Source organism: Scardinius erythrophthalmus, assembly GCF_964197995.2.
Source record: "Scardinius erythrophthalmus genome assembly, chromosome: 7".
NCBI lineage: Eukaryota > Metazoa > Chordata > Actinopteri > Cypriniformes > Leuciscidae > Scardinius > Scardinius erythrophthalmus.
This window is the reverse complement of record NC_138227.1, coordinates 38870324-38894288: the sequence shown is the minus strand read 5'-3', so window position 1 is coordinate 38894288 and position 23965 is coordinate 38870324. Positions and strand designations below refer to the sequence as shown.

At 38.8% G+C, this 23965-nt stretch overlaps 2 protein-coding genes across 6 annotated transcripts in view; one reads left to right on the top strand and one right to left on the bottom strand.

Annotated features, from left to right (window-relative positions):
• tgfb1a (transforming growth factor, beta 1a) overlaps positions 1–2141 on the bottom strand; it is a 31072-nt gene extending 28931 nt beyond the window's left edge. The window contains exons 1-4 of one of the 5 annotated variants that reach the window (XM_081371061.1): positions 1189–2141; positions 1009–1098; positions 797–870; positions 249–659 (exon numbers count right to left, since the gene is read on the bottom strand). In XM_081371061.1, the coding sequence (XP_081227187.1) occupies positions 249–573 (325 nt within the window). In that variant the 5' untranslated portion in view covers positions 574–659; positions 797–870; positions 1009–1098; positions 1189–2141. Of the gene's footprint in view, positions 1–248; positions 871–1008; positions 1099–1188 lie in introns of all 5 variants that reach the window. The other 4 variants (XM_081371063.1, XM_081371060.1, XM_081371059.1 and 1 more) reach the window with 4 other exon arrangements.
• A 5787-nt stretch (positions 2142–7928) lies between these two features.
• LOC308693268 (cyclin-dependent kinase-like 1) overlaps positions 7929–23965 on the top strand; it is a gene marked incomplete at both ends in the record, with an annotated part of 54298 nt that continues 38261 nt past the window's right edge. Inside the window, 7 exons of the mRNA XM_081370069.1 lie at positions 7929–8096; positions 8190–8311; positions 9722–9794; positions 10832–10922; positions 11549–11749; positions 15214–15296; positions 15370–15426. Of these exons, the coding sequence (XP_081226195.1) occupies positions 7929–8096; positions 8190–8311; positions 9722–9794; positions 10832–10922; positions 11549–11749; positions 15214–15296; positions 15370–15426 (795 nt within the window). The remainder of the gene's footprint in view (positions 8097–8189; positions 8312–9721; positions 9795–10831; positions 10923–11548; positions 11750–15213; positions 15297–15369; positions 15427–23965) is intronic.

Genomic DNA, 23965 nt, shown 5'->3' with positions numbered 1-23965 from the left:
TTATTTTAGTATGTGAAAAGAAACTGAGCACAGATACAAGAAACAAGAGACATGAGACTACCAAAAATCGGTTGCAAGGGAAATAGATTATACTGTTGTGGACAGTCATTATGTAGTAATTATACAGTTAGACAGTGATTATTGTGCAACAAAAAAAAATCACCATTCAACACTGTCATGAATGAATAGGACATGATTTTAGATTATTCTTTAAAGAAGTCAGAAAGAGGACACCTCCAAGTTCTTACCTTGCCTGATGACGAACTTGTGCACCTCTTTGCCAAAGTAGTCCTCATCTTCAGCCTGCAGAGGGACAGTGTTCAGCTTCATTTCTTCGCTCAGTTCAACAGTGCTGTTGTACAAAGAAAGCAAGGAATCTGGGATCTTCTGTCCATCGTCGTCTATCTCAGATTCTGGCTCTTTGGCCATGCGCAGTTTGCTGAGGATCTGACCACGGATAGCCTCTATGCGTTTCTTCTTCACCACCTCCAGGTCCAGAGTCTTGCAGGTGGACATACTGCCCGTTCCAGCCACCATGCACAGGGCCGTCAGTACCAAGCAAACGAACCTCATGGTGCCAAATCTGTGCCCAAACTGTCTATTGGAACAGTTTTAAGTAAGGAGAGAGGCTCACCAAGAATCTGTAATTGACGTAGAGCCTTTGGATCAAACAAACACAGTAGTGTTGCAGGTTATGGAGGTGATGCTACCTGATGATGATTCTGGAAAGCACCTTGAATAATAGCCAACAGAACAGCTGATGTCTGTCTAATATGGGAAATTCCTGACACATCACCTGTTTCAGAGCTCCATCCAGACAGCACAGTGCAGTTTAGCCAACTGGAGCAACCGCTCTCCCATATAAACAGACTTAGAGACACACAAAGACCATGCAATTAGTAGGCTACACAATGAACATATAAGCATAAATCTGTAAAAACAAAGAAAACATTTACACACATAAACAGAAACGTTTTTCCTTTCGACACAACTTTATCACAGACTCACTGCTAGCAGTGCAACACAGAAATGCTTGTTCAAATCCATGTGTCTGGACTGACTATTTTTCTCTCCTCTAGTCGCTCCTCTAGTTTCCCACTGTGAAAACATGAAGAGGTCCGGATATAATGGCACGTCTGTAACCTTGTTTTCTCACTAACTTTCCTCTTTACTCAGTTTTATTTTTACCTCTCCAAGCTTCTCTGGTCTTGATGCTTTACTTGATGTTTTGTCATCTCACACAAAAACCTAAGTCTTGTTTAACTATTTCATTAAACCAGACAACCTCATCTTGTTGCATCCTGCATTCGTAACAAGACAAAAGGCTGTGTCCACTTAAGAAATCTTAGATTGATTTTCCGGAAGCATCCAGATAATCAGATAACAGTAATTCATTTAACATGCAAACATCATGTTAGGAAAAAAGCTGTTTTTAGAGCTCTGGCTGTAAACCATTCAAAACATAGTAAAGAAGTTTAAGCAAGTTTAATAACTCTATGCAGAGCAAAGGCTTCACAATCCATAAGTAAAAATAAGTAACAGTGTTTTTTAGATGTTTAACATGGCTCTTTAAAGACTACAACCACGTTTTCTCTCCAAACAAGATTTTCCCACTACAAAGGCGAGTGGAAAGATTCATTTACATGGCTAACCAAACACACTGCTCTCATACACATCTCATTTCACTGAGAGGAAATGAAAGGAAAACAGATCCTCTTGGAAAATACCCTGACGTTTTGGCTCTGATGATGTCAGGAAAATCAAACTAACCACGTCCAACCCACGAGCTTCGAGTGACAGATGGAGTAAACAAAATGAGCGAAACAAATGAACCGTCCATGAGTGCCCAGGCAGTAAAAGCACGTGAACCGCAGCAGTGACAGCAGTAAATGTAGTGCAAATGTTCCTTCTCTTCTCGACCTTCTTTTCTTCTGTTTGTCCACTTTAATGTCTTTTGGCTTCAGTAAAAAAGTCCTTCAGACACTCCTTCTCTCTCGTACAGCACTCTTTTTATCAGCTCCCTCTTTTAACACACTCCCTCTCTTCGCTTGTCAGAGCTTGCTGGTGACAAAATTAATTGTGAGAGCTTTACGTTCCAATAACTTCTCTCTCCCACTCATGCTCACTCACTCACTCACTCTGTTTTCGGGTTGCTGTTGCTTCACTATAGAGCCGAGAACTCTCCGCCCAGGAAATGAGGCTAACAGACTCTCTGAAATCTGCTCCTCACACAGCACTTCTCTTATACTGGCCAGGAAGCCCTTTGCAGCTTTTGGGGGACACACATACACAAAAATACACAGTGAAAGGACAGACAGTTAAATAACATGGGCATGACACTAATGTCTGGCCAAACTAACCACACACCTTATTAAATGAGTGCCAAGGTAAGATGATGACAGGCACACTGGAATGATCTCTATTATACAAACACACTCCCAACCTGAACCCCGACGAGCTGCACAACAGAATACTGTTATGAAGGCCACATTTATGTAATGCGGTGAGCTGATGTTTACTTTGCTGTTTATTTTCTGGCCTCTTGATTGTCATTAAACAGATGTGAAGCTGAAATATTAGACACATGTGATCCAAATCCACATTTGGCTGGCTTGAGCATTAGAAATTTTTTAGGAGCATCACGATTTTTTCTTTAATAACAATATCCTCTCTGTACTGAAAGAGCTGAAGTAGCTTGCACCTTAACAGAATTGTTTATTTCAGTTATTCAGCCTGCACAACACAAAAGCCAGTTATTTGCATGTTCTCAGATAATCTGCTTGATTAAAGGGAATCTACAGTATAGTATACTTTGCTGGAAAATAATTCCATCTGGCATTTCCACAAAGCATCCATAACATTAGTAAAACTTTAGCACTGTTTTCATTTGGATTTTCTATGGTTTGTTTTAAATGTCAGAAAATGAAACAGATTCACATATTGTGTTTTATGAGTTTTGGGAAGGTATAGAGACATAGGTAAAGAGACAATTTCTCATAAAATAAAGAAGCTTCAATTTGTTTTGACAGCATCCATTTTCATGTGTGTCTGGCACCCCCTTGTGGACCAGAAGAGCAGTTAAATAATCTGCTGATTTCAAGTCTTGAAAGTAAATTCATGCAATTTCAAATACCTATTACTACTATTTATACTGGCCTGCCACCAAATGAAAAACTATAAAACATAATGAACACTTACCATGTCTTCCACTGGTCAGATAAACAGATAGCCACACCACATCAGACTGCTCAAAACATCTTTGAAAGCACCAGAGTTATATCGTAGTGTTTACTACTCGGGAAGTCACACTAGTATTACCATACTTGTATGCATCTCAGCATGTTGGAATAGGATGAAGAGTTTTAACCACAGAAAAAAAATATTAGTTTTACTACAAAATACTCTGTACTCTTTCTTAGAAAGAAAGTTTGTTTCTCTTTCCAGAAATTCACAATTTCCTAAAACCCCACACTATGGTTTCTCTATATCAAATATCTAAATGTAATGTTACATCAGGTTACTGTAGGACAAGGTCTAACTCTGCCCAACACCATTTGTGTTACAGTCAACACTGACCTGTGATCTTTCTCACAAACTGAAGCCAAGGAAACCAGGCTCCAAAACAGAGAGATCGCATGCACTTTTGATCCCACAAACTCAAACTGGACTGTGAATCAGAACACTGTGTGTGATTATTTCCATTGTGCTCATGAAAGTATGAAAGTCCTTCTGATCATTTCTTCAACCATGTTACCCCTAGAATTTTTCTTTAAAAAAAAGGAAAAAATAACCTATGTATTTGTTAATTGTGTATTTGTAAAGAGCTCTTTAATTTAATTGTTTCTGTTGGAATTAGAGAGCCCTCTATTTGAAACTGTTACTGGTAAAAATGGAATTACAGCTCTCTAATTGAGAGATCTCATCCTATAACAGAAACTTTGACATGAATTAGAAGGATTTACATCAACAGTTGAAACAGAACCACACAGGCACACATCAGTATAGAAATGCACACCCCAAATCCACACACAATAAATAATTTATGCATTGGAAGAATGCACCAATAGACTGTTATATGGTGTGCGAAAAATAATAATTGTGATATTATAAAGATGTCATAGATGAACTACTAAATATACTAACATTAACAAGACTATGGATTTACTCTAACTGTTATTTCTTAAAAATTTCCCACATTTACTGCTAAAAATTGCTGGGGTGTTTAAACCCATGTTAGGATCAAATATAGACAATATCTATTAAGGGGTCAGGATTAATAGGACCTCTTAATAGATAGTTTTATAGGACTTGAAGATCTCTCTCCAGAATTCCTGTTGTGGCGGGTGAATGCATGTTAATAGGATTATTGCTATTAACACGTTAATAGGGCTGCCATTGACTCCCATTCGGGAAGAAGAAGAAGAAGAAGAAGAAGAAGAAGAAGAAGAAGAAGAAGAAGAAGAAGAAGAAGAAGAAGAAGAAGAAGAAGAAGAAGAAGAAGAAGAAGAAGAAAATTAACGGATACAATAGGGGCTTACGCCCTTTTTTAGGGCTTTTTTCCTCATAAAATTTTCCGTGGACCTCTAACACCCCCTTGTGGCCTTGAACCCCAGTTTGACTTTAATCCATGATAGAGGACACAAGAAATGTAAATAAGTGTAATGTATCGTTATAGATCTATTATAGAGCCCCAGTGCACAATCAACGTCCACATAAACCATATACGAGCCTCACGGAGAGGTGGAAGGGTTATGTTGCTGTACACCTGCTCACTGAGCTCAGAGCCTAGCTACAGGTAGGCTACGTGCCGTTGATGAGACATTGAGGTGCAGCCAACAGTTCTTGTTACTGTCATCACGTCGTCTGTGCGTAAGAACACTTCTAAAAGGACTCAAATGAGTGAACAAATCGACGACTCTCCGGTGACATTTCCATAAATTGTCACTGATCTAGAGGAATGAATGCTTATGTCTACTAGGATGGTGCTTTCTCGAAGACAATGCCTCAGGAAAGTGCAGGCACTAAACTAAAAGAACTGCGTGTTTTTAGCTCATGAAGAAAACTTGCGACTGTATTAAACATTGAAATGATGTTCAGAGTCAAAGAGGAAGAACTGTTATTCATTAACGAAGAGGAGAAGAGACATGCTTTGTAATTTATACGAGTCATTCCTCGGGTAAGGTAAGGTGACCAAGCAACGTAGATTGCTTTTAAATCACATTTACATTTTAGCTTATTTAAATTAGATATTGAATTATATAGATATGTCATGTTGCGATTTTAGCAGCATGTTTTTACTTAAAAATCCTTCTCATAAATATTTAATTTGGTATTCATTAAATAGACAGAAGACGAAAAAAACGTTTTTTTTTCAATGCCCACTGGATGTCAACTACATTGTGTATATAAATATGCAAACGCAACTAAAGTTGCTTTAAAATAGGTAATAGTCCTACTAATGGCCAACATGTGCTTTATTTGTGTTATTTTAATAGTTTTGGAAATACTCCATGTAATTTTATTACTATTGTAATTGATCATATTAGCATACACTGTACTGTTTTGTCAGATAATATCTAAATTAACTGTATTTTTTTTTTTTTTAAGAAAAAAATAAAATGTATCTAAAAAAAAAGATTGAATATCAGGTTATACATCAGCAAAAAATAAACACGTGCAAACTTATGTGGATAGGGGAGAGCGGGGCACAACCTAACACTTTTTGACTTTCTCAGTTTGTGTATATCTACTTAGGGTTCAGAATATACATTTTTCCCACATTAATTTCACACATGATTTGACACATGACACATGACCATATGACAGCTTAAAATGTTATCTGACCTAGAAAAATTACAAGACAAACTAAAATATTTAGTCAATTAAATGCAATTATTAACTTTTTAATATAAAATAATGGATTTTTTAATAATTAAAATTAAACAAATTTTTGAGTTTGATAAAAAAAAACACAAAAAAACAACTATACAGCATAGTTCAAAACATAATAATTAATAATTTCTGAACATTGATTCTCAGTCTTAATTCACCTCTTTCTCATGGTTCCTCAATATAATTCATAAAAGTTGTTAATGTGAATTATATCACTAACATCCTAGAATAGCATAGTTCTAATTGGGGCACATTGTAACGCAGTGTTACAACATGCTCCACCTGCGCATTTATAAGTTGGTTATATAAGGAGTAAAGAACTATCTAAACTTCTAAATAACAAATTGGAGATTAAAATAATAACAGATTTGTCTCTGTATTTGTATATAAACACTAAAAACTGAGATGGAAAAAAATAACTTCAGTTAGAAATTTACTTTAGCTATGGTTAAATAAATGTTCAGTGATATCTTCCAAAGATTTTGGCGCAATTTTATCACTATATAATGTTGATATGGCAACTAGTATATACACTAAGATTTATCATGCTGGCATGTGTGGAAGCTTTTAAACCATGTGTGTTACAACTAGCCCCAGATTGAGGTTCATATAGAAATGGTTTACTGTGTTTAGTGTGGAAGAACTTGACAGGCTTGTACAAACCCCTTTGGAATGAATTGCAGTGCTGCCTGTGAGCGGTTCCATTGCCTATCAGTATTATCTGACCTTTCTGATGCTCTTTTGTCTGAATAGGAGTAAATCAGTCTTTATTTCCAAAAGAATGGAGCTGTTATTATAGCAAAGGGTGGACCAACCTGTTTTAATTATCATGGTTTTAAAATTAATAGTCCATATGTGGAGGTGTTGTTCAGGTGTCCATACTTTTGGACATGATAAGCCCCATCTTGCACCCAGCGCTTTGTTGCCTTTGGCTTGCTCAGTTGGGGATATTTGGGGATATTTAATTTAATTAATCAATCAACGATACTATTGATCAGCATTACCAAATGTGGACGTTCCACTAGAAACAAACATTGATGTATTGTTACTGTGAAGCTGCTTTCATACAACCTATGTTGTGAAAAGCGCTATATAAATAAACTTGACTTGACTTGACTTGACCCAGCGGAATTGACTTTGTACACCGACACTTGTATCATTCCTATTTTGCACCCGACGCACAGCAGACCTTTACCTCCACAGATGCACTTCGGTAAATTAGGGAATGAATTTGCGCTCCCGGGGGCATTTCAGCGAAAGAGGAGGCGTGTTCCAGCGCAAACGTTCCCTGGTGCTATTTTGCCGTTTCAGAAAACAATTCCGCCACAGACCAGGAAAAACCTAGTCTAAAGTCAGTGGCGCATTATTCAGATGTTATTTTAAGGGTGCATGCTTGGCCATAATGTAGCGAGTGCACAACGCGCATACACTTTGCTTCTCTCATCTACACAGATGCAGCAGTTCCCATTTTTGCAAACCATACATAATTACAAGGAAAGATATTAACATACAAGGGAAATCATTGTGGTGTCCATGAAGATGTGAAGAAATAGGCATAAATCTAGCTTACATGTTCACCCAAATTATTAGACGCCTGTTTAACCGAAGCAAATTTTTGGGTGGGTTTCTCCATCCCCATACAATGTCACTTCTCTGTCTTTTACGGCCCTGGTGAGAACGTTGGTCTCCTCGGCTGTGAACCGCTCCTGGCATGCGCCTGGCAAATCCACCATGGAACAAGCGTGCCTGCTTTTAAAGGGAATGTGAGATGTCGCTCTGATTGGTTTATTTCACGTTACGCCCAAACCAAACCTATGAGTAATGTAACTACTTCAGACCAACCCATTTTAGATTTGCGTCACTGAGATCTGCCCACAAAGATTTGCGTTTGATACTTGCGTTTCAGATCGTTAATATAGGGCCCATTGTGTTTCGCCCAGGAATTAAAATTCTGTCATTTATATTGTTCCACACCATATGTGTTTGTTTGTTTGTTTGTTTGTTTTCAGTATGTAGCCCTTCATGATCTCTGTGAGATGGATAAGTATGAGAAACTGGCTAAGATCGGCGAGGGCTCATATGGAGTTGTGTTCAAATGCAGACACAGGGACACAGGTCAGATAGTGGCCATTAAAAAATTTGTAGAGTCTGAAGATGATCCAGTCATCAAGAAGATCGCATTGAGAGAAATCCGCATGCTGAAGGTACAGTAGATGGTAGATATAGAGATTGTATGCATACAAATCCCCAAACATTTGCACAATTATACATAAACATTTCCATTTTTATCCATATAGCAGTTGAAGCATGTGAATTTGGTGAATTTGCTTGAGGTCTTCAGGAGAAAGAGACGCCTTCATCTGGTCTTTGAGTTCTGTGAGCAAACTGTTCTAAATGAACTGGACAAGCACCCCAGAGGGTCAGTCATATTCTCCTCATTAAAAACAAATCCAAATCTTAAAAATGACAGGAAAATAAAGCAACTTCAATAATTATGGTTTAAGATATTTGGCCCCTATAGAAGATTGTCTTGTGTTTTTCTTCTCCTTTTGAACTTTTCTTTCCTTTTTCTTGCCATTACCTTTCACTCCCATATTCAATGACCAACGCAATAAAATCAACCAAATTTCATATACGGTTATACAATTTCATATGTTTATACTGTTATCTCTAAAATCAACATGAAATTAGAACAGTCCCTATTATGATTCTATTCTCATTGCCTCTGTAATCTTGCATTCATAATAACTTGTCCCACCCTAGAATCAACTTTCCTTTCAACTTCACCAATCTCTCCTTTTCAACACCTCCTCTCTCACGAACTGAAATGTCCACTTTTCATAAAGTAATCGATTCCTGATCTGACCTATCGTTTTTTCATCAACAGTCTTGTTTTTCAAAGCTCTTAAGCTGGTCAGGCCACAAAGGCTGTGGCTGCCCAGCATTCTCTCTCTTTCCCAGAAGGCCTTTCAGTCGTAACCTTAGCTTCTCTTGAAAACAAAGGAACTGGTTGCCAGGGACTACATGCCCATGGTTACTACAGATATATGGGAGCTGCAATGATCTTTAGAGAACAAGAGAATTTAACTGTTGTTAGATCCTGCCAACTACAGAATGGCAAAAATGTTTAATCAGGAAAATCTAAGGGTATTTTCAGACCTGCATTTTCCTTTTCCGATACAGGGACTTAATTTGTTACAATGTTGTAATTTCTTATTAGTTCGCATTCACATGACAAGAATTCAGAGCGTACCAAATTGTTTTGCACGTCACGTGAGTAAAACTGTCCTTTTATTGGTCATAGTTTCCTCTGTGTCATCCAACAAGATGTATTGACAAGTTTGCTCTGCAAGCTTATTGTGGCTTTATCTGTAGCTGTTGAGATGCACACAAACACACAAATGAATGTAGCCGTCATTCCCGCTCTTACTGATAAATTGAATATATTTAATTATATTTCAAATTTATATATAAATGTATTATTACATTTTTTATATAACACATTTACCATTATGAAATATGATACCGCTTGGTTTGTTGGTCCATTGGGTCTGAATGCTTTCTCACCTCAACTGAACCGCCTCAATCTTTGTTTCCAATCGGGCTGAGACCACCTCAGTCAGGTGATTTTGGTGCGATTGTTTTGGTGCGGATCCGAGCGCGATTGCTGTGTTCATATATGCATAAACAAACTGAACTAGGGAGAAAACGCATCAGGTTCCGGAACAAATGAGCCAGGTGTGAAAATGCCATATAGTTGATTTATGTCTGTTTCTTGGTCAGCAGCCTTAGTCTTTATATTAACATTTGTCCTTTTTTCTCTTTTCAGGGTTCCTGAGGCACAACTTAAGAGTATTGTGTGGCAAACTCTACAAGCTGTGAACTTCTGTCACAAACACAATGTCAGTATGCCCCGCCTCTCTTTTTTAGCCTACAATTGTGTGTCAGTTATGACTTCTACAGACAACTGTGAAAAGTTGCACTATTAAAGAGCCTTTTGGGAGGAATGAGGAGACTAATATGTTCAGTCTTATGACCTACACCAGGCTTTCCGTGTGCTTTAATGTAAAGATTTTTCAGTGGCTCTTTCTGCAAGTTATGATATGCCATACCAGTAGGAGGCAACAAGTGTTTGTTTGTTTGTTTGTGTGTGCGTGCGTGCGTGCGTGCGTGCGTGCGTGCGTGCGTGCGTGTGTGTGTGTGTGTGTGTGTAATAAGCGAATCATTCATTCATTCAACCGATTTTATCAAAAACATTGATTCATACAGGAACATTAGCCAAAACAGCTGCAAGTTACTCAATATTAACTTTTTGTTTATTCAACTTTTACTGTGATATTGCTTACCTATATAGGAATATGACTAGCTGTGAAACATGAAAACATAAAAACAAACTCTTAAACAGAATATGGACCTTATTTGGAAAATGACATGCATGCACAGTGCACTACGTACAGTCGCTGTGTCTGAAATTGTCAGAGTAAGTATTACATTTGATTAAGAACTTACTAGGTATGGATACATATAATATGAATGCAATCCTTACTACAACTGCCATATTGTCATGTGACCTACCACGTCATATGTGCAGCTTCCATGCATTTACAAATGGTCTCCTGTTGCCTCATCATGGGATTGTAATGTCCATTGAATGCACACTTCAGAATCTTGGTGGAAGTAGTAAGTCATGAATACTATGAATTTGGACACAGTTCAGATACTGCTTTTTGAAAACTATAAAATAGGCATATTCGGACACAAGGGAATGACACTTATTGTGCTAGATTGTTGCTAGATCGGTTCTATTGCCTGTGGTAAGATATTAATTATTATATTTTAAGAAAGAAATTGTCTTTTTACAAATCCATGCCTTGTAGTAGTGTATGTGTATTTTGTGTATGTATCTCTGACAGTGTCACTCTTTGTGTGTGTATACTAGTGTATCCACCGGGACGTAAAACCAGAGAACATTCTTCTGACCAAGACTGGTGTGATCAAACTATGTGATTTTGGCTTTGCACGCATCCTCAGTAAGTGACTTTGTCTAGCTCACACACTCTCTAGCCATTTATGTGCATTTAGCATTTTCACTTCATTAATGACTAATTTATACGTCTTACCTATATCATCTGTCATGCGTCCTGAGCACACTTTCAGAACAGCGTGAAGCCTCACAGGTGCAGTCAGCCAGTTAGGGTCAGCTTACATCATCCTTGGGTTTCAGTGTATTGTTACTATAGGCTAACACAAGGTCTATCCATCAGCATGTTGTAATCCTTTCTGTATGATGTACATGTAATTCTGAATCTGTGCATGTGTAGCTACTTAACCATGTTTTGGGCACAATTTTTTTTTCCTAGAAGTAAGCTAAACATGGCAATTGCTCCCAAAACTGCCTTTTGGGTATGTCTTCATTTGTAAATAACAGTATTAAAGTAAAGTAAATAAAGTTTTTTTTTTTTTAATTAGCTAAACTACAGATAGTTATGATGTGGGTTTGGTTATAGTATTTAGAACTAGCTGTTAATAAAAACAATAAAAGTCTATGTAAGTTCCCCATTTTGTTAAAAGCTGTGTGTGTGTGTGTGTGTGTGTGTGTGTGTGTGTGTGTGTGTGTGTGTGTGTGTGTGTGTGTGTGTGTGTGTGTGTCAAACAGCTGGTCCAGGTGATGATTACACTGATTATGTGGCAACACGATGGTACCGGGCCCCAGAGCTCTTGGTCGGAGACACTCAGTACGGTCCCCCAGTTGATGTCTGGGCCCTTGGTTGTGTCTTTGCTGAACTGCTGTCTGGAAATCCTCTTTGGCCAGGACGTTCTGACGTGGATCAGTTGCATCTCATTCGACAAACGCTGGGTACTAAAAGAGAAAGAAAGGAGAATGTTTGTGCATTTAAAGTTATATACAAAAGGGTCCAAAAGTCTGAGACCACTTAAAATGTGCAATATAACAATTTAAATTTGAGTGAATTTAAACCTGAAAATAAACAATTTTTTTTTTAAATAATGTATTTTACCATAAAACTAACAACAAAATATCTACTCTAAATCTAGGTCACTACTCAATAAAGCTCCATCAAGAAAAGATCAGATATCCTTGCTTCTATTGTAGCACACAATATGCTTTTTTGGAACATTCCTTAAATGTGACTGGAATAACATGGATCACAGAACACAGCCACTATACAATGGTTGTCTGTGTTTTTCCCATTAGCTTAGTAATTGACTGTTTACTTGGCCCTGTAAGTTCTGTGTTTGTATAATGAACATAAAAATAGAGTTTGTTTAAAAAACCGAATTGTACAGAACACAGTAGTGACACAAGTGGTATTTATTTTGTGGTTCTTAATGTGACATTAAACATTGATTCAAGATATAATAACTAAAGGGTTCACAATACTGTAGTTGTAGAAAATGTAGTAAGGACAGTCCTATTCACATACACCAATGTTATCAGTTGGAATCACTACAAAATTTCCAGGATATTTCCAGGATAAAGATACAGGAGATTAGTGAAAAAAATATTCTTCCCATTCCACCCCTCAACCCCCAAAAAATACAAATTAAATGAATTAAATTAAAATAAAATGAAACTAAATTTAAAAAAGCACTAACTCAGTCAATAATTATAGAGTGTAATGCAAAGTATGTCAATCGTGTATGTTGAATCATTAAAGTTTAGAAATAAAATAATTTCCATATATTCAGTGTACACACATACACACACCTAAAGGATTATTAGGAACACCTGTTCAATTTCTCATTAATGCAATTATCTAATCAACCAATCACATGGCAGTTGCTTCAATGCATTTAGGGGTGTGGTCCTGGTCAAGACAATCTCCTAAACTCCAAACTGAATGTCAGAATGGGAAAGAAAGGTGAATTTAGCCATTTTGAGCGTGGCATGGTTGTTGGTGCCACACGGGCCGGTCTGAGTATTTCACAATCTGCTCAGTTACTGGGATTTTCACACACAACCATTTCTAGGGTTTACAAAGAATGGTGTGAAAAGGGAAAAACATCCAGTATGCGGCAGTCCTGTGGGCGCAAAATGCCTTGTTGATGCTAGAGGTCAGAGGAGAATGGGGCGACTGATTCAAGCTGATAGAAGAGCAACTTTGACTGAAATAACCACTCGTTACAACCGAGGTATGCAGCAAAGCATTTGTGAAGCCACAACATGCACAACCTTGAGGCGGATGGGCTACAACAGCAGAAGACCCCACCGGGTACCACTCATCTCCACTACAAATAGGAAAAAGAGGCTACAGATTGCACAAGCTCATCAAAATTGGACAGTTGAAGACTGGAAAAATGTTGCCTGGTCTGATGAGTCTTGATTTCTGTTGAGACATTCAGATGGTAGAGTCAGAATTTGGTGTAAACAGAATGAGAACATGGATCCATCATGCCTTGTTACCACTGTGCAGGCTGGTGGTGTAATGGTGTGGGGATGTTTTCTTGGCACACTTTAGGCCCCTTAGTGCCAATTGGGCATCGTTTAAATGCCACGGCCTACCTGAGCATTGTTTCTGACCATGTCCATCCCTTTATGACCACCATGTACCCATCCTCTGATGGATACTTCCAGCAGGATAATGCACCATGTCACAAAGCTCGAATCATTTGAAATTGGTTTCTTGAACATGACAATGAGTTCACTGTACTAAAATGGCCCCCACAGTCACCAGATCTCAACCCAATAGAGCATCTTTGGGATGTGGTGGAACGGGAGCTTCGTGCCCTGGATGTGCATCCCACAAATCTCCATCAACTGCAAGATGCAATCCTATCAATATGGGCCAACATTTCTAAAGAATGCTTTCAGCACCTTGTTGAATCAATGCCACGTAGGATTAAGGCAGTTCTGAAGGCGAAAGGGGGTCAAACACAGTATTAGTATGGTGTTCCTAATAATCCTTTAGGTGAGTGTATATCGACAAACAAAACCTTACAAATATAAAGTACACAGATGTCCACACATACATATAACCTATATAATCTTCACACTCCTGAACAGATTCAAGCCACAATCATAATAACATCTTAATGCTTAGGTTGACAGACTAGAAGTACTACATATTTTAGAAAAAAAGATAATGAACGTTTTTTTTTTTTTTTTTATTAATTAAGCTTATTACATCTCGCAGAAATTCATTGAAAAATGGAGGGGAATTTTGTTTCCATAGCCAAGTACACCTGGCTGCAGCCTGCGGGACAGGGCTACACCTGGGACGGAGCTGCAAGTGCCCCACACTTACTCTGATTGGCACATTCGTCTAGGCAGACATGATAGAATATGTGTTCGTAGTTGGTGTAGGTCAGAGTAGTGCATGGATTTATGAATGAATGTCATCAATCAAGTTACAAAACTGTAAAAGAGTGTCAGTATAAACAGAGGACCCAAGAGTGAAGTCAGGTACAGAAACAAAGTTTAATAGAAAAGGGAACAAAAGCTTTCTGCTATCAGGCGGACGCAGAACTGGTAAACACAAAAGTTGAAAACTTGGCTGGTTAAACACAACATCAGAGGTCCCCGAGTTTGGTAACAGCGGTCAGCGAGGATGACAGTCTTAGGCCAGAAGTTGCAGATATGCAGGTAGCGGTGAGGTTGGAGACCACAAGCAGCAGGATGGCTGGGCAGAGAACAGTCTAAACAAACACGCAGACAGGACAAGACAAGGTTCTCCAGAAGTGGATTAGCTGAGTAGAAGGTAACTGCTGATAGTACAGTTGTATGTATGCCTTGTCATGTTACTGATAACGATACTGATACATCCTTTTCATTTTCTTTTCTCATACTAAGAAATAATCAAAATGATAAATAAATTATTTAGCCTAATTCATAATTCATTCCTTTAACTGAAGACCTCCTGTTGTGGATAATCAACCAATTCCTTTTTTTAAATGTTGTGGGGTCGTTCATGTGTTAGTCTAAAGACCAGCTTAATTTACTAAAACAATCATTTCAGGGACATTGCGAGTTACAGGCTAATGAAGGCTTTGTGAAACCGCACAGCTTTTCCAGTTTTTTTTAAATTACATACTCCTTCCTGCACCAACACATGAACACATTTTCTATCATGTATAGCTATGAAAGACGATGGAGCCAATCAGAGTTGGTATGGGGGTGCATCTGCAGGCTGCAGCCAGGTCTTTTTCTCCATAGCTGGAGAAATCTCTACACTACAGACAATACTGTCCTATGGGACATTCTGTTTTCAAGGGGTCAATTGTATGACTAAAGTTTAGTCTAAATCTCTATAAAAAGCCAGTTATACACAGGCTCCTAACATCTAAACTTTGACCCGCTGATAGGTGACTTGATCCCACGTCATCAGCAGGTGTTCCGGTCCAATGTCTTCTTTAGTGGAGTCAGCATCCCCGAGCCTGATACCATGGTAACATAAATACCTACACTTAAAAAAAAATAATAATTGTGAAAGGTAACTAAATTTGATGTTGTTGTTATAGGAGCCGCTAGAGAAAAGGTTTCATGATGTTTCTCCTCGTGCTATTACTGTGATGAAGGTGAGATGTCAATACAGACATAAGTATCAAATACCACTTTTTCACAGACAGTGACATTCTTGACCTCTGCCAAAGGTCGCAGCTTAATTCAAAAATGGTGTGTAAACATCATGAATGGCAGTCAAACAGTAGAGCAGGACACTAACAATGCCTAGATCAGAAGACTGATTCCCAGGGAATGCATGAACTGATTAAATGTACATCTTGAATGAAATGTAAGTCGTTTATAAAAAGCATCTACGGAATACATAAATGTAAATGCATAACATGAGTGAGTTCATAATAACAGAATAAAAAATTTTGGTAAATTGAGGATAATATAAGTTCTGCTCTCAAAATCATTATCTCAAAACATAATAAGTGATAAACTTACAAGCAAAGCTTCTCTCGTGCTTGAAACCACAAACTGGAAACAGAAGCAGGAAGCACACAATCTCTCTGCTGCTCAGAATTGCAAAATGGCTGCTGTGCTTTGCATGATTGTTGCTATGAAGCATAACAAATAACGTTTTTCCAAAGGTAATTTAACTAAACCTATGGCAAACAGCTCCATCTAGCAGAGAGGAATGATTAACGTTAGACATGACATAATACCCTTGCTGGGTGTTGAATGGAAGAAAACCCAAAACCTGTCCAAGGAGAATGAGATGAATACTGTACCTAATAGAGCGGGAATTAACAATCCATTAGCCACACAGGGTCCAGCTCTGACAATGGATATGATGGATCCTCCTGGTGTGCAAAGAGTCATGGTTGAGCACTTTGTGAGGACAAGTGATGTAACAGCCCAGCATACCTCCCTGCATCTCAGATGTTTCTCAGGTAACTGGTTTTCAGGTTCTATCTGTTTCAGACTTGTCTCATACAAGAAGAATCCTAGAAAGCTTCCACCTGCTGCTGATGTAATCAAACACGTTAGTCCACAGTCATCGCCCTCAGTGTATTTGAGTTGCTGGAGTGGAGGATAGGGAAGAGTTGTTGGCAAAGTTTATGACTGTGCTACAAAATCAGGGTGAAAAGCCTTCCAGCTACCTGCATCGATTACAGGTGATGTTAAGCACAAGGACTGGAGAGGTGGCATTGCAGAGAGCAAGCGTGACCGCTGCTTGTTGAAGCAGTTCTGTCGCGGGTGCTGGCATAACGGCTTAATCGCCAATCTCCTGCCAGAAAGGAGGAAGACAAACCCACCGTCCTTTGCAGAACTAGTAGTGACTGTCAGAACAGAAGACAGACAAGCTTCAAAGGAGGATCGGATGAGGAATCATTTTGGGGATGACCAAACAAAGTCTAGCCCCTTCCAAGTCACGAGCTGCAGCTCACCAGTTGTCTGTTCACTCGCATTATGTAATCTGCGGAGCAGACTCCATGAAAAAGCAAACATCAGAAATATCAGATGCCTTACCTGCCTCCATCCAGACATTGACTCACCAGAGGTGCCAGCCCACTTTGTTCCAAAGCAGTGAATGTGACTTCGCTGAAAAAGGAATTGACTGAACTACAAGCGCAGGTTCAAGCTTGGAAGCTGCGGTTTCTCAAAAGGTCCAGAACAGTAGCTCAGAGGCTGAGGAAATTGCTGGACTAATGCGATAGGTTTCAGATTGAAAAGCTCAATTAACCGTCAATTAACAGAAACATCAGCCAGGAAGAACATCTAGGTTTAGGAGTCCTTCTGCAAATGTCACAACCCAAGCAAACTTGGTAGAAAGAAAGTCAGTAGTGGTGGATTGACCTTAGCTCGACCTCATCCAGGCTACTGCTTTCATTGCAGAGAGGACAGACATGTTGCCGTAAATTGTGAAAACAATCCAAATCCCTCCAAAGTAGAAGGCAAACAACATTAGCTGGTAGAAAAGGTAGAAACAGGCTCAGTGGGATTTGACAAACCGAGTTGCAGCCCCACAGTTAAACTACAAGCAGTCTCTGGAGCAGGACGTACAGAAACTGGGGCAAGACCCACATGCCCTAACAAACCTAGAGGAGTGTTCAACAAATGTTGTTTAGAAGTGATGCAGAAAAAGTTACCAAGAGGATTGGTTGGAATGAAATGTATTTGTTTATGCCAAGTTGCCAAGTTACAGTTTTTTTCAGTCGCTAACAAGCGTTTGTCCAACCAGTGTTCACATTTTCAAAACTCTAAACACAATTAGCACAGCATCAGTCTTTTGTGGCCATACCATTCACATATTTCTTGTATTTTTCACACAATATGCAGTCAGTGAACACATTTCCATAATGCTTAAATTTTCTTAACAGACAAGCTATACCTCCCAACAAAATTATAGAGTGTTTTTGTAGTATTTACAAATGTTAACACACAACATCCCACAACAGCAAAAACAATATTCCAAACCTTAGATACAGTATGGACTGCATTTATTTACCATTTACATGAAACTTTTACCATTTTTGTAAATTTCATGATTTTAGCAAAATGTGATTTTGATTGCTAGCAAAATGTGTTGCTTTTGAACAATGTCATGAAGAAACAAGCTTTTCGAGTCCATATGCATCTTCCTGTAATGATGCTGAAAATCCAGCTTTTCATCACAGGAATACTGTAAATTACATTTTACACATGACATACATATTTTTAAAAAGAAATCAGTTATTTCAAATTGTACTAATATTTTACAATATGAAAGTTTTTTTAAAAAAAACTCTGCTTCTGCAATGATATCAGTTCAAAAACAATATATCAGTGAGAGAGTCAAGGAGCTACAACGACAATATGTCCAGATATAGTGTACTGTATATTCAATTCAATGTCCAGTTCTATAAGCTTTGCACTTTGCAAGTAGGTAACCTACACAGTAATATGTTACAGTACAGTATAGTATACAGTGATGATATGATTTACATAAACTTTGTTTTGAGAGTTATGGAATTGGAGGCCAACCAGGCCCCTCATGAATTCATATACATAGATGAGGCAGGATTCAATCTGGCCAAAAGGCGTCGACCTGGACAAAATGTAATGTTTTTGCTGTTGTTTTTTTGTTCAGAATGCTCTTGTGTGTTTCATGGATATTTTTCTACTGTACCTCCTGTAGTAAACAGTAAAGGAATAAAAACTGATTTGCTTTTTACTGGAATGTTTATGAATGTGAACAGTACTGTACATGTGCACATACAGTTCCCAACCAAGAAATTTAGTGTAAAACGGTGGATTGCATGTTTTGCATGCAGATACCTGTAAAACTGAAACATAAAAGTCTATGCAGTTTTAGTAATGTCAACAATAGCCAGTATTTTGAAACCTGGTGTACTTTGATTGACTGCATGTACCTTGTGAAGTGAAAACAAGTGTTATTCTTTGACAGAATAATTTCATTTTGAGTCAGATTTCCAGTGTTTTGGTAAAGTTAGTGTGTGCACAGAGAAACATGTGTTCTGTTTTGAAATGAAGAGTTAGTGTATATTTAACAAAATGTGTTTTTGAGAAGACAATTAACCATTTGGCCAATTGTGTTTTGTAGGTGTGAGTCTGTGTAAAGAGTTTAGAAAAATTATCTAAAGTATGGGTAAGCGCTTGTTAGCGATTGAAAAAAACTGTAATGCCAAGTTGTTTATTGAAGGAACTCCAGTGAATTGTCTGCTAGACACCAGTTCGCAAGTGACCACCATTCCACTATCCTTTTACCAAGATCATCTTTCAAGTCACCCTCTGAAGTCGCTGGAGTCTTTACTGGAAGTGGAGGGAGCAAATGGGCAGTCAGTTCCCTACTTGGGCTACTTAGAACTCACTCTCTAAGATTTCCTAAGGAATTCTTGGGAGTAAAAGCAGGAGTTACCACTTTAGCACTGGTAGTCCCTGATTTGATGCCTGTGCCCCAAGTCCTTGTGGGAAAAAAACAGGAAACCTCAATCCAGCCTTCAATGCATATTGAGAAGTACTCAAAATTCTGGATGTTAGACATAAGCAAATGAGCACTGAAGTCCTGGGATGTGTGATGTTGGAAGGAACTACTCCTAAAGTTGTGTCAGCAGGGACTGTGGCTGTTCTTGATGGAGTTGTTCATCTAAGTCGTTGTCCTACAGAAACCTTGACAACATTAGGACAGCCTGGAACATTGTCTATGCCAGGCGGATTATTAGTAGCCAGTGGACTGTACACCTTGCCTCCTAAACGCTCATTTAGTTTACCTGTATTAATGAGAAATGACACCCAGAATGACGTACACTCTAAAAAGAGATGTGTTAAAATGACACATGTTGTGTCAGTTTTAACACATGTAGTGAGTGTGCTCAGGGACAACACATGTTGTGCCAAATTTAACACAATAAATGTGTGTGTAAGTCATTTTAACACACAAATTGTGTCATTTTAAAAAATAAAGCGAAAGGGCCAGATGCAAAAATATTAACCGTTTAATCAATAGTCGAGTACAGAATGCATGTGCACACAAAGTACAATACAATGTTTCAAGCTCAATGACTGGACAGACTCACTGTACTGGACATTATTCAGTTATTCACGCTTCAACCCCTAATTGATAATGCTGCTTTTGACAAAAGTTCATGAAGAGATAACAGTTAACAGAGTTTGCGCTTTGAATTTAATTCAAATGTAGCAACTGACAAAATATTAATAATAATAATAATAATACATTTTATTTAGAAAAGCGCCTTTCAAGGTACCCAAGGACACTGTACAAATTGGTATAGTAAAGAACATACAAAAACACTAAAAAACAATGCAGCTACATCCATGATGGAATTCACTGACAGTATAGACACAGTCAGTACAGTCAGCTTGGGACATAGATTACATACACGGTACATAAAATGCCAAGATGCAGAGTAAATATAAACACCCTCAAATGGCATACATGAGTGCACTGAGCACGAGGTGAAAACAGTGCAAGCAAAATCAGCGGGCTGACAAGAAAGCTAAACTAAAAAGATGTGTTTTTAACTTAGTTTTAAAAATGGATACACTTGTGCTTTGGCGCATCTCAAGCGGCAGGGCATTCCACATTTTAGGACCTGCCACACTAAAGGCCCTGTCACCCATGGAGCGAAGCCGAGATGTAGGAACTGCTAAGAGACATGCATCACTAGAGCGAAGGGTGCGTGCGGGATTGCAGGTATGGGGTGAGGAGATCTGATAGGTAGGATGGGGCCAAATTATGTAGGGATTTATAAACAAGGAGAAGGATTTTGTAATAAATGCTGTAGTGGACAGGAAGCCAATGCAACTGCTGGAGGATAGGAGTAATATGATCCCATGGCCTGGTGCGGGTGAGCAGCCTTGCAGCAGAATTTTGAACATACTGCAGCGTATTTTTTCCGGGATGCCGAGAAATAGAGCATTGCAGTAGTCAAGCCTTGATGTGATAAATGCATGTATAAGTGTTTCTGCTGCAGATGACTTGAGGGAGGGGCGTAGTTTGTAGATGCTTTTGAGATGGAAGAAAGATGTTCTGATGATATTTTTAATATATGACTCAAAAGAAAGAGTTGGATCAAAGATTACGCCCAGATTTCTAACTTCAGCAGAAGTTGTAGTGAAATAGCCAGGGATAGATAGCTGCAGATGTTTAAGTTTTTTTAGAATGTTAGGGGTGGAAATAAGAATAGCTTCTGTCTTATCTTGATTGAGTTTGAGAAAATTTTGAATCATCCAGTTGTTAATGGCATTTAAGCAGCTAACCAGATTGGATAATGATAATGTGTGAGCGGGATTGGTGTGAATGTAAATCTGAGTGTCGTCTGCATAACAATGGTAACTGAGACCATAATGTTGTATTATCTGGCCAAGGGGAAGGATGTAAATTATGAACACCATGTAAGAGGAGTTAATTTGGAGATCTGAAATTCCCAATTGAAACAAATTGTTGTCTATCAATGAGATATGATTTGAACCAGGACAGAGGAACACCAGTGATACCAAGCAAGGTCTCCAATCGAGAAAGTAAGTGGTTGTGGCAAACAGTGTCAAAGGCAGCTGTGAGATCGAGGAGAATGAGAATACTGACATGGCCAGAGTCAGCGGCCAACAGGAGGTCGTTGACTACCTTAACCAGGGCAGTGTCAGTACTGTGCATGGCCCTGAAACCAGACTGAAACTTTTCCCAAAAGCCATGACAATTGAGGTACTCTTGGAGCTGTTTGGCAACTGTACGTTCAAGCAGCTTTGCAATGAACGGAAGGTTAGAGATGGGCCGATAGTTCTTATAATCCTCTGCAGCTGCCCCAGGCTTTTTCAAAACAGGAGTGATAGCTGCTGTTTTGAGAGACAGAGGAACAGAGCCCAGAGCAAGGGAAGAGTTTATTATTTGTACCAAGAGGGGACAGAGGGCAGATAGGCAGACCTTAACCAGTGGGGTGGGCATAGGGTCAAAGAGGCAAGTGGTAGGCCTAGACTTACTGACAAGGTCAAAAACATCCTGTTCATCAACAGGTGAAAAGGCAGAAAAGGATCTGTTTAGAGTTGCACATGGGGAGGGGGGGGCATCATCTTGAGTGGTCTGGTTTGTCTGAAGCTGTTTATAAATCAAGCTAATTTTGCTGTGAAAGAATTCAAGGAATTCACAACAGAGTTTAGTGGATGGGGTAAGTGGGAAAGATTTAGTAGGTTGGGTTAACTTATTAATAGTGGAGAAGAGGGCTCTCGGATTGTTATAACCTTTGTCAATGATGGTGGTGTAATACATGGTCTTAGCCTGGTTGAGAGACTCTTTGTAAGTGGAGACATGATCACTGTACGCAGAGTGAGTGAAGGAGACTAGGCGTGTCTTCAGGGGTGCAAGAAGATTAAAAGAGTCAGCAAGATGTGTTTTGTACAGCAGGACTAAGTCATCAATACAAACATCCAATGGCTCCATGATGGATTTCGAATTTAGAGTGTCTAAGAGACAGTCCCTCCAGGATTTAACGATTTTTTTGTGTGATTTTTGCGATCAAAATGACTGATTTTGTGGTGGTAATTTCCAGAAATTTGTGAAAAAATTTGCGATTTTTATATTTTATAATTAGGACATCACATTTACCATAATAGTATTATGTCAGATGCACAATAGTCATACATGACACAAATCACAAACAAAATGCATAAAGCTTGTTTATTTTGGTCTAATCAAATTCTGATCAAATTAAATTTTAAAACAACCTATGGGCAATTTTTCTACCTGACCTATGTAAATATTAACAGCAGGTGTAGTAATTTATACTGTAGAACTGTGTGTAAATCCTGAGTTGAGGGGTCCTGAGCTGCAGAAGGCAACCAGTTACTTATAGTGCGGCGGTTTGCATGGCGTCCCCACTGCGTATAGCTACGCAATACAAAGTGACCGTTCGAAAGGGAAATACTCGGTTACTATCGTAACCTCAGTTCCCTGAGAGTAGGGAACGAGTATTGCGTAACCTGGCAAGTTGTCGCTTCAGTCGTTAAACCTGCTAAAATGGCGTTTTTCGGGGACTAATATCATAGACAGTAAAAGAATAATATAGGCTAAGGCGAGCTCTGACGTGTAATGGTGTGATGCTAGCTCATTGGCGCACACGTCAGAGGCGCCCGCGCCATTGGATGTGCAGTTGCCGCAGCACAGCCAATGAGTGAGCCAGACACTCACTGTGCTAGCTGTGCTGCAGCTGCAAAATGCGTTTTACATTATAGGCTTCAGTAAATTGAGGAAAAGGAGTTTCCCCTTTTCCCACAACATCTGTATCCACTTAAAAATGCATTGAAACTTTAATTAAACTAGAGATATTTCAATTGGGTGATTATAAGTTAATGTTTTGTGAGGTCTTTTTCATTTTTGTGATTATTTTGCAGTTAAATTAGGAAGTATGCAGGATCGCAAAAAAATGCGACATTTTGTTGATTTTGCGTTGTATTCGGCGATCACGGAATCGCGGAAAACTGGAGGGACTGAACAGAGCAGCTGTAGTAATATTCTTAGTGTTCCTATATGTGATGGAGCGAGAGTCACGTTGGCGATGGAGAGGCTCAGGAACAGCAAGATTGAACATAATGGCTCTATGGTCAGACACAGAAAGATCTTTAGGACAAACCTTAGTTGGCATGATGCCGGCAGTGCAGACAAGGTCTAATATATGGCTTTTTGAGTGGGTAGGAAAATCAACATGCTAAGTGAGGTCAAAACAGTCTAACAGGTTCAGAAATTGTACAGCAAAATTACAGTTTCCAGAATCTACATGTATATTGAAATCGCCAAGCACCAGGATGGATGAGTACATAGGACTAACAGATGCGAGTAATTCAGAAAATTCCTTAATAAAAACAGAAGACATTTTTGGAGGCCGATAAACAAGTAATAACAGGAGCGGTAACCCACCAGTGAATTTCAAGGCTAGACATTCAAATGATGAATAATCCTGCACGGGCACTGATACAACCCTATAGCTGGAGCGGAAGACCACAGCAAGGCCACCTCCTCGGCCAGTTAAACGTGGCTTAGCAACAAACTCATAACCAGGAGGAGTAGCTTCATTCAATGTAATAAGATCATTTGGTATCTGCCAAGTTTCAGTCAAACAAAATAAATCAATACCAGCATCAGTAATGACATCATTG